The 12105-nt window shown below is 36.2% G+C and overlaps 1 protein-coding gene across 1 annotated transcript; it reads left to right on the top strand.

Moving 5' to 3' along the window:
• Positions 1-594: 594 nt before the first annotated feature.
• On the top strand, positions 595-11849 carry LOC309870261 (small ribosomal subunit protein mS35-like; the record flags this gene model as incomplete). The annotated part of the gene is made up of 4 exons (XM_082742444.1): positions 595-756; positions 3465-3525; positions 10896-11035; positions 11832-11849. Exons 1-4 carry the CDS (start codon positions 613-615, stop codon positions 11847-11849), a joined length of 363 nt encoding a protein of 120 aa, XP_082598570.1. The 5' UTR covers positions 595-612.
• Positions 11850-12105: the final 256 nt, after the last annotated feature.

Below are 12105 nucleotides of genomic sequence, written 5' to 3'. Positions count from 1 at the left end.
CAACCAGTCTGTACCTTATAACTATTCTTTTTTTTTTTTGTAACTTTCAGTACAGTATTCAATAAATTATATGACATATTCAACACTTTATTATAAAATAGGCTTTGTTTTAGAAGATTTTGCTCAAATGTAAGCTAATGTAAGTGTTCTGAGCACATTTAAGGCAGGCTAGGCTAAGGTATGCTGTTTGGTAGGTTAGGTGTATTAAAAGCGTTTTTAACTTATGGTGTTTTCAACTTAAACACTGAGTGTCCAATAAACCCATCATAAGTTGAGGAAGATCTGTATTTCAAAATACATTGTTACTCTTCAACAAAATGTAAAAAATTTGCTAAAAGTCTAAATCCACAGAAATTTTTAGTGAAGGAAGTATGCTATTAAAGAAGATCCTTACCAGAAGCTTTGCAGAAACAGTGCAAAAATATTAGGTAGATTTGGTGTTTTTCATTTGAATAGCAGCAGCTTTATAAGAGGTCAGATTTTACATCAGTTGCAATTCTGCTTGTGTTTCTTTTTTTGTAGGTTTTTTGCTTTAAAATTAAAGATCATATTCATATTTAAAATACTAAACCATTTTATGTTCTATGGGCACTACCTCCTAGGACAGAGAAAATGACTGTTGACCAAGATTGGCCTAGTGTTTATCCTGTTGCAACACCATTTAAACCTTCTGCTGTACCTCTTCCCATTCGAATGGGCTATCCAGTAAAAAGGGGGGTGCCCATGGCAAAGGAGGGAAATCTAGAACTATTAAAGGTAAGGTCAATTGCTGATTCATTGGCTAAGACTTATTTCTAAAGAAATGCTGGTCCTCTTCCCACTCCTACCCTGCCTTGTACTTGAGGGTTCAGTATGTAGCAGCAGGTATTGTATTTTAGTTTAAACTTTTTTTCAGGTAATCATGGATGATACATTCTGATTGTCCATGGTAGAGAAGACTCAAAGAGTCCTGAGCATTTAAGAATATAACCAGTTGATCCTATGGCTTCCTTTCTGGCTTTTTCTTTTCTATTGTATTTTTTCTACCTATATCTTTCAAGTGGAACTCAGAAAAATGAAATGACCTAATTTGAGATTGAGAATTGTGACTGAAATTTACTTTTTTTTTTTTTGGTAAGATTTTATTTATTTATTTGAGAGAGAGAGGGTGAGGAACCATGCACACAAGAGAACACCAACGGGGCAAGAGGCAGAGGGTGCAGGGCTTGATCACGGGGATCATGACCTTAGCTGAACACAGGCGCCTAAACAGCTGAGCCACTGAGGTGTCCCTGAAATCTACTTTTAAAGATTTTTATTTATTTTTGACACAGAGAGAGAGAGCACAAGTAGGCAGAGAGGCAGGCAGAGACAAAGGGGAAAGCAGGCTCTCCACCGAGCAGAGAGCCCAATGCAGAGTTCAATCCCAGAACCCTGAGATCATGAGCCAAGCCGACGGCAGCGGCTTAACCCATGGAGCCACCCAGGCACCCTTGAAATCTACTTTTAAAGAGATTCTAAAACTTTCTGCCCAGAAAAGTAGAATATCATTTAATATTGTTATAGTCCTTCAACTTCTTTATTTCGTGAAGCAAAATATGTCATATTCAATGCTTCAGTTGGTAGCATCTATAATGATTTATGAACTATAAGCTTTTTTTTGAAGATTTTATTTATTATTTTTGCAAGATAGAGGGAGCATGAGCAGGGGGAGGGGAGGAGCAGAAGGAAAAGAAGACTCCCCACTGAGCAGGGAGCCCAATGCAGGGCTCAATCCCAGGATGACCTGAGCCGAACACACACACTTAATCAACTGAGCCACCCAGGTGCCATGAACTATAACCTTTTTAAAGAAAATATGAATATGTTTTGCCTGAGAAGGCATATCTTAGATGGTTCGTGTTATATACGGTAAAATTGTCATAAACTGTGTTTTCCACTATATGAGAATCTTTTTCTTCTTTTTTTTAATTGGAAGTATAGTTAACACACAATTTTACATTAGTTTCAGGTATACAACGTAGTGGTTTCACAAGTTTTTGTGCTATATGGTGCTCACTACAAATGTAGCTAGCATCTGTCACCATACAGCCCTATTACAATATCATTGACTATATTTTCTATGCTCTACCTTTTGTCCCTATGATTTACTTACTCCATAACTGGAAGCCTTTATCTCCCACTCCTCTTCACCCATTTCTCCCATCCCTCCATGTCCCTTCCCCTCCAGCCACCAGTTTGTTCTCTGAATTTAAGGGTCTGTTTCTGCTTTTTGTTCATTATGTTTTTAGATTCCACATGTAAGTGAAATCATATGGTATTTTCTTTTTCTGACGTACTTCACTTAGCATATGTATGCTACTTTTATATGCTACTTTTATATGCATCGCATATATATATGTTTAGTATTGAAAAACCGAAAAACAAAAAATAAGTTGCTAAAAGATGGTGGTTAAAAAATGAGATGGTAATATGGAGAAGGAGTTGACTGCTGCTAGAGAGGGGTAAATGAAATTTGGAAATCTGAATGTTTCAAGGGATAAAAGAAAACAAACATTGAAGAAATTGATCATTTCTTTAAATGAAAGAAGGGAACTTAGTTTAGGGGTGTTTGGATAGCACAGTGGTTGAGTGACTCCTGATTTTGGAGTCATGATTTCAAGGTCGTGCAATCGAGCCCCACATTGGGCTTCGCACTCAATGCGGAGTCGGCTTGAGATTCTTCTCCCTCTCCCTCTGCCCCTCCCAGCTGTGTGCACACATGTGCACGTTCTCTCTGTCTCAAATAAGTAAATCTTTAAAAAGCAGTTTCTACTGAGGGTTGCTGGGTGGAGGGGGTTTGGGAGAAGGGGGTGGGACTATGGACATTGGGGAGGGTATGTGCTTTGGTGAGTGCTGTGAAGTATGTAAACCTGGTGATTCACAGACCTGTACCCCTGGGGATAAAAATATATGTTTATAAAATGGTTTTCCCTTGGGGGAAAAAAAAAACATAGACCAAAAAAAAAAAGCAGTTTCTAGAACAGTATGAATCCATTTATGTAAAGTCATATACATGTATCTATTTTTTAAAGAGATGTCTAGAAGGATGTTAACCAAAGTGTTAAGACTGTAGAACCTTGAATAATTTGTAGTCTTTTTGTATTCCAGGGAAATTAAGATGATTAAACAATAATCTGTGTCCTTGAGTGCTTTTAGTTTTATAACTAAAATATGTGTACCTGTAGATTTTTGTCAGGAAGAGTACTATAAGAACAGCATTTTTCCCCCCCACAACGGCCAGTCATCATAAGATACATCATGAATCTATATTTCCCAGAATTCATTTATTGAATTCATAACACATGTGACATAGAATTAATATTGTAAAAACTAGATTTTATTTATTACAAGGTTTGTTGTGCTTAGGATTTAGTTTTATGAAATTTTTATTTTATGTTTTTGAGGTAGTAGGTGAATTTATCCTTTAAATTTCTCTATTTTAGATCCCCAATTTTCTGCATTTAACTCCTGTAGCAATTAAAAAGCACTGTGAAGCTCTTAAAGGTAAGTGATTGTTTCAGTATATGAACTTAACAATAACTTTGAACATAAAAATTTCATTTCTAATGATAAAGGGGTCAGTTCATCAAGAAGATATAACATTTGTTTATGCACCTAAATTTACGCATCTTAGTTTATGCACCTAAGATAGGAATACCTAAGTATATAAAGCACATATTAACAGAACTGAAGGGAGAAACAGATGGCAGTATAGCAATAGGAGACTTCAATATACCATTTCCAACAATAAATGGATCAGTCAGAAAATCAGTAAGGAAACACTGAATATAAACTATATGTTAGACTGGATGGGTTTAGCAGATGTTTACTGAACGTTGCATCCAAAAGAAGCAGAATACAGATTCTTCTCAAGCACATATGAAACATGCTCCAGAACAGATCATATGTTAGAGCAAAAGACAAGTCTCAACAAATTTTAAAATACTGAAGTCCTATCAGGCACCCTTTCTGATCACAGTGGTATAAAACTAGAACTCTATTACAAGAAAAACCCAGAAAGTCTTCAACAAAATATTACTTAATCAAATTCAACAGTACATTAAAAGGATCATGTCAGATCAAATGGTATTTATTTCAGGAATGCAAGTATGGTCCAACATAAAAATCAGTCAGAATGATGTATCACATTAACAAAACAAAATTAGAAGAAAACATAGGCAGTAAGCTCTTTGACGTGAGTTTTGGCAATGAATTTTGGATTCGATACCAATATCAAAGGCAACAAAATAAAAATAAACAGGTGGGACTATACCAAACTATAAAGCTATAGCACAGCAAAGAAAACCATTGACAAAAGGAAAGGGCAGTCTACAGAATGGGAGAAAATATTTGCAAACTTCGGGTCAGAGGTTAGTATCCAAAATATATAAAGAATTCATACAACTCAATGATAAAAAATCCCAGACAACTCAATTTAAAAATAAATAGAGGATTAGAAGAATTAATATTGTTAAAGTGTTCATACTACCCAAAACAAAGTACAGATTGAATATAATCCCTATAAAATACCAACAGCATTTTTCACAGAACTAGAAAGAAGCATCCAAAAAATTTGTATGGACCCACCAAAGTCCCTGAATAACCAAGAGTCTTGAGCAAGACCAAAGGTGAAGATAACACAGTCTCAGATTTCAGGATATACAATAAGCTACAGTAATCAAAACAGTATGATATCAGGATAAAAGTAGACATATAGATCAATGGAATGGGATAGAGAGTCCATATAAGCCCATGCTTATATGGTAAATTCAGCTGTGACAAAGGAGGCAAGAATATGCAATGGGGAAAAGACAGTCTCTAATAAATGATGCTGGGAAAATGGGACAGCTGTATGCAAAAGAATGAAACTGGACCACTGGCTTAAGTCACACACAAAAATAAACTCAGAATGGATTAGTCATAAATGTGGACCTGAAATCATAAAACTGCTTAAGGAAAACATGGGCATTTCTTCGACATTGATCTTAGCACTATTTTTCTTGATGTGTCTCTTTGGAAAGGGAAATAAAAGCAGAAATAAACTTTTGAGACCACCAAAATAAAAAGCTTTTGCGCAATGAAGGAAACCATCAACAAAATGAAAAGGCAACCTACTGAATGGGAGAAGGTATTTGCAAGTGATATATCTAATAAGGGTTATATAAAATATATAAAAAACTTACACAACTCAACACCAAAATATCCCAAATAATTTGATTAAAAAATGGGCAGAGAACCTGAATAGATGTCTTTCCAAGGAAGACATACAAATCATCAGTGGACAAGTGAAAAGATGCTCAGTATAACTAATTGTGGAAAGATTAGTGCAAATCGAAGCCACAAGGAGCTGTTGCCTCTCACCTGCTAGAAATAGTTACCACCCAGAAGGCAAGGGATACCAAATGTTGGTGAAGGTGTGGAAAAAAGGGAAACCCTATTGTACTAATGGCTAGGGATGTAAATTGATATAGCCAGTATGGAATATAGTATGTAGGTCCCTTAAAAAATTAGAACTCCCGGGCGCCTGGGTGGCTCAGAGGGCTCAGGTCATGATCTCAGGGTCCTGGGATCGAGTCCCGCATCGGGCTCTCTGCTCAGCAGGGAGCCTGCTTCCTCCTCTCTCTCTCTGCCTGCCTCTCTGCCTGCTTGTGATCTCTGTCTGTCAAATAAATAAATAAATAAAATCTTCAAAAAAAAAAAATTAGAACTCCCATGTGATCCAGCAATCACACTTCTGGATATATATATGTATGTGTGTGTGAATGTGTATATGTGTGTGTGTGTGTGTGTGTATATATATATATATATATTTTTTTTTTTTCAAAAGAAAAGGAAACATGGTATTGAAGAGATATCTGTACTCTTCTGTTCACTGCAGCATTATTTACCACAGCAAAAAATGGAAACAACCTAAGTGGGGAGTGCCTGGGTAGCTCAGTCATTAAGCGTCTGCCTTCAGCTCAGGTTATGGTCTTAGGGTCTTGGGACTGAGCACTGCATTGGGCTCCTTGCTCAGTGGGAAGCCTGCTTCTCCCTCCCCCACTTCCTCTGCTTGTGTTCCCTCTCTGTCTCTCTTTCTGTCAAATAAATAAATTAAAACCTTAAAAAAAAAGTGGGGTGTGTGTTTGATATTATTTAGTTATGAGAAGGAAGGACATCCTGCCATCTGTCACAACATAGATGGCCTTGAGGGCATTGTACTAAATGAAATAAGACAGAGAAAAACAATTGGATTATTATTTCACTTACATGTGAAATTTGAGAAGGCTGAACTCAGAAGAGTAGGGGCTACGTGGGGGAGGGAGATGTTGGTCAAAGAATACAAACTTCCAGTTTTATGATAAGTTCTGGGAATCTAACATACAGAATAGTGATTATAGTTATTAATACTGTGTTCTCTACCTGGAATTTGCTGAGAGCAGATCATAAATATTCTTAAGAAGAAATGGTAATTACGTGACACTGTGTTAGTGTTGTGAATGTAATCATATCGTGTACCTTAAACTTACACAATGTTTTATGTCAACTATATCTCAATAAAAATGGAAGAACAAAACCTCATTTTTATTGTATTAAATTGTCTTATATTCATTGCTAGTTTCTCCTTTTTTTAGAAAAATTTTCAAGTTTTCAGTGAATTGTTAAGATGTCAAATCTGCAAGTTCCTTTTTTTTTTTTTTTTCTTTTTTTTTGCAGACTACTCTGCAAGTGGCTATGAATAATAAATAGAACCGGAAATTGTAGTCCTTGTTCAGGTAGACTAGGGACTTAATTGTTGCATTATAGATAGCACATACATAAAGTGATGGAAGAAAATATTGCAGAGTGTTGCCTATAGATAGAAGTCAGTATAATCCAAACTGAAGATAATGTAGAAAGATGCCAAGTCAATAGTTATAGAGTCAGTAATGGGATACTTTGCAGAGAGTTATCTTGAAGAAACTATTTAAAATAAGAACTTCATAGTGATACATAGATGTGGTAACATCAAGTAGCAGAAAAACTGATGATGAAAAGCAGTAGTCTTTTATTTCTCCCTTCCCCTCAGCCCCTCATTTTAGAAGTGTTCTCTTTTAGTCATTGTTTAGGTCTGATAATTACTTGCTGAGAGTATATTTGCTTATTTTTTCCACATAGTCTCATATTTATGTATGTATGTATGTATGTATTTGACAGAGAGATCATAGGCAGAGAGGCAGGCAAAGAGAGAGGAGAAAGCAGGCTCCCCGCTGAGCAGAGAGCCAATATGGGGCTCGATCCCAGGACCCTGAGATCGTGACCCCAGCTGAAGGCAGAGGCTTAACCCACTGAGCCACCCAGGTGCCCGGTATAGTCTCTTTCTATACAGTATTTATTATATATTCTTTCTCTGTATATTTTATATATGTATAGTTATGTTAGTATATATTTTTCATTATACATACGTAAAATGGAAGTAATCACCAGACCATGACTATATTGCCAGTTCTAAATTTATTGAATTTGAACAATATTTATTGATTCCTAGATATTGGCAGAGAGAGCATGCAGAGGGGAGGGAGAGAGGAAGAGGGAAAGAGAATCTGAAGCAGAGGGTCACCTGGGTGGCTCAGTAGGTTAAAGCCTCTGCCTTTGGCTCAGGTCATGATCCCAGGGTCCTGGGATTGAGCCCCACATTGGGCTCTCTGCTCAGCAGGGAGCCTGCTTCCTCCTCTCTGCCTACTTGTGATCTCTGTCTGTCAAATAAATAAATAAATAAATAATCTTAAAAAAAAAAAAAAAAGAAAAGAATGTGAAGCAGACTCCTTGCTGAGTACAGAGCCTCACAGGGGACTCAGTCTCATGATTTTGAGATCGTGACCTGAACCAAACCAAGAGTCGGCTTAACTGACTGCACCACCCAGATAGCCCTCACTCACTTATCCTTTTTCCTTCCCACATGCACGGAGGTAAAGGCAAAGAATTTTTTTTTCATAGTTTTATGCATGTTTTCATATATACATAGACTCAATTTCTCATCTCATTTGCATTGGACTACATACAGAAGGACATTAGAATTGTTTTAGGTTCACAGCTGTTAGTGATTGGTTGTGTAGTTTAATTCAAGAGTTAGTACCTTTGAATGAATTCTTCATGCTAATTAAAAAGGAGATATATAAATGCTCAGTACACTTGTTAAGGCTTTTCAGAAAAGAAATGAAATGCAAAAGCTCTTCGCAGGTAACGTGATAATGCTGGAAGGAGAAATAGTATAGTGATCATGATTATGATATAATTTGAGCTTTTGGAAGGGCCTTTTATTGAGAAATGTAAGGAAGAAATAAAGAAGTCAAAAAGTAGGAAGAATGACTTTACTCTTACATGAAGGAAGAACAGCTTCTCCTATCTTCTTTCATGGATGTGGTCTTTTTGGGATAGTAGAATGCATTTCTATCCTTTTAGTATGTTTCTGTTTATATTGGTGCCTAGTGATAGACTGTCACTGATCATTATTCCAGATTTGTTCCTTGTTTGGCACAAACCATGTAGCACTTTTTGATCCTTTGTGAAGCCAGTTAAGGAATGTTCTGCACTGTGATAAATCTCATTTTTTTCCTTTTTAAACATTATTTTGGAATGTGCATTTATAATCTAGAAATGGGTTTTTAAATGAGGTACTTCTAAAATACTTCATAATTCTTAAATGAATGGTTTTCATATAGCACATTCAGAAAAGTTGCATTATATTTTAAGTGTTTAAGTGTTTAATCTTTCTTTGATTTTGTCTTTACACTTTTGCCAGCTTCTAGATTTAGCTTGTATCTTCCAAATAACTCAAAAGCTTTTAAAATATTTCTTCTCAATTTTCTTTTAAAGTAGGTCAGTTCAGATTTTATATCTAACTTGCAAGTGGAAAATCTGAAGCACAGGAAAGTTAGGTAATTTACCCAAACTTTAATAATCAGTGGTAGAAGTTAAGTAAAAACCAAGGTCTTTCGGATCTAGTCTATTGCTCTACCTATCAGATGAATAGGGGTCTATTATGTACTTTCCAGTTGGCTGTATTTTTTAGACATATAATCCGGTAATTTAAAAGTTGTAATTATCATCTGGTTATTGAAATGACTTATTCAAAGTTATAAAAAATAAAAGAGTCAGTACAAACCCAAGAACTCATAAAATTCTCCAAACTAGTCTCTTATAAAGTGCTTGGCAGTGTGGCATCTTAGAGTGCAGGATATTGGAATTGTTCCATGATGGGAATAAAATTTAACTTCAGTAATCATGCTCTTTCCATTTTATTTAAATGTCAGAATTGTGGAGCTACTTCTTTCCCCTCAAGTGTGTGAGTATTGCTCTCTTAAGCAGGGTGTTCAGGGAATGGTGTGAGCTATACTTAATTTGTTACCATATATTTAGTTATAAATCTTGGAGAGTCTTTGTGGCATTTTGCTGACTGGTATTAAAGCCTATAAAGGGAGCTAAATATAGTACCTACTATAAGAAAATTGTTAACTAGGGTAAAGCCTCTGCCTTCGGCTCAGGTCATGATCCACGGTTCTGGGATCGAGCCCCACATCGGGCTCTCTGCTCAGCAGGCAGCCTGCTTCCCTTCCTCTCTCTCTGCCTGCCTCTCTGCCTACTTGTGATCTCTGTCTGTCAAATAAATAAATAAAATCTTAAAAAAAAAAAAAAAGAAAGAAAATTGTTAACTATAGGAAATGTTATTGACAAAGTACCTTTCACTGTCCCTTAAATCGTCACGTGGAAGGGTTTCCACATATGCCTGTGCTTGTGACCAGCCTCTCCTGCAGTCATGCTTTTTGGAGAAAGCACAGACTCCCTGAGATTTAATAGGTTTGACCTAAGAAACCAATTACTTTTAGGTATTCTTCGAATGAATGAAGATTCTTAGAATGCAGTGAAATTTCCATGGAGGGGAGGCTGATAGTGCCAGAAGTACATCTCAAGCTGAGAGCCCTCTACCTCACTAACTTTATAGGAATAGGGCAAAATGAAATCAGCTACCTTCTTACGGAGTCCCTCAATACAGATAGCTGTAGGACATGCCAGGAGCTCTTTTTCTTTTCAGCCCCCTCTCCCCTATTCCCCACCCCTCCACTGAAGGCCTGAGTTTGTATGTGCTGTGGAGATCTGTGCTGTGGAGATAGACGATGCACCACATTTTTGTCACAGTGCTTGAAACTTCCCATTGTGGCCCACTTCTCACAGCCAGTCCCATCTCCCCTTTAGGCTAGTTGTGTTGCCTGAATCTGAGGACAAGTCTGTTCCTTTTTCCATTTAGCTTCGTTGGCACAGAAGTCACCTAGAGGAAACATGAGTTACTGTAAGGATCTACTTAGTAATGCCCTAGCCTGTACCTGTTCAGTTTGAGGCCCTATTCAGCTCAGTTTCTGAGAGAATGGAGACCATATCTCTCTTCTAAGAGCTCTTTCAGAGCCTTTTTCAGTTCCCCTCAGAACTTTAGTAACTTTCATTTGGGAATGAATTACTATTAACTGTTGCTTTTCTCAAAAATAATTCACTCTGAGCACTATGAACTGTTTGCTTTTAGTTGGTGAGTGAGGGGGGATTAAACTGCCCCATAACTGGGTATGTGCAAAGCTATAATAAGCTTCTATCAAGTCATAGCTTCCTTTTAACCAAGCTTACTGCTCCTCACCAAACCCAAGTTATCTGAGTCTTTCATTTAATCACATTCCCTAACGAGGATTCATCTGAGAAGAAAAGGGGTGAAGGATGATGATGTGTTTGTGAGGTGCAGAAGAGAGTCTGCTCTTTCATTCCATGTAGCTCGAGAGTCATCTCCCTCAGTGATTTGGTCTGGTAGCGCACATTGCAACGAGAATGTACTTGGCGAAACTATACTTGAGATTATTTTTCTTAATTCTCAGATTTCTGCACTGAGTGGCCAGCTGCTCTGGACAGTGATGAAAAATGTGAGAAGCATTTTCCCATTGAAGTGGACACAACTGATTATGTTTCAGCAGGACCATCTATCCGAAACCCCAAAGCACGAGTAGTAACCTTAAGGGTAAGGAATATTTTTCTAAAAATAAGAATTATTATAATACATTAATTCAAAATAACATTTTGTATATAGAAAACTGATACTGTAGAAAATTTGGAAAACAGTGAAAATTTTAAAGTATTAAATAAAATTGCCTCTAATTCTACTACTTATAAATAACCTTGACTACTGGAATTCATTTTAGTATATATATAGTCAACCTTTGTGTATGTTAATAGGATGATACTATATTTGATTAGTTATCTGCTCTTTTTTATTTAACAATGTGAATTAAAATTTTTCCAAGGTTATTAAACATTCTTTAATTTTTTTATTGAAGTATAGTTGACATACATTATTATATTAATACCAGGTGTACAAGCTAGTGATGATTATATACATTACAAAATACTCACTATGATAAGTGCAGTTACCATCTGTTAGCATACAAAGTTATCACTCTTTAATATTATTTTTTTATTTTATTTTTAAGTTATCTCCAAACCCAAGGTGGGGCTTGAACTCAAAACCCCAAGATCAAGAGTCACATCCTCTACTGACTGAGCCAGCCAAATGCCCCTCTTTAATATATTATTAATGGCTACATAGAATAACGTAAATCAGGGTCTTTTCTATGCTAAGAGAGTGTTTGAGGCTGAACACTTACATATAATAAGAGACCAAAATCTGAATATTTGGGCTTTTTGTTTACTCTTTCAGAGATTTCTTAGGAAATGAGTGATAAATAAGAGTGGTTTTAATTCTCCTTTTTAAATATCTATACCTTGTTTTTATCTTTTCTTTTTGTCTTTTTCATTAGGTGAAACTTCTAAAATAATGTTTATGTAGTCCTTTATGCTGTTCTATACAATGGATGTGCCTCTGGCTTTTAGCTTCTAAGTATACACTGGTATTCAGTTTGAGATAATAGCCTCTATTAGGTTAACGATGTGTCCTAGTCTTATAGCATTTTTGAAATGATCTCCTTCGAATTAATGTAGTAATGAATTATATGGTTGTATTTACACTTACTGAAGTGTTCTGAACCCTGATTATTTCATAGTACATCATTCTTTTGCCTTCCTATGGATCTG

The sequence above is a fragment of the Mustela nivalis genome, assembly GCF_964662115.1.
Source record: "Mustela nivalis genome assembly, chromosome: 7".
Classification (NCBI taxonomy): domain Eukaryota; kingdom Metazoa; phylum Chordata; class Mammalia; order Carnivora; family Mustelidae; genus Mustela; species Mustela nivalis.
This window is presented reverse-complemented; position numbering and strand designations above follow the sequence as displayed.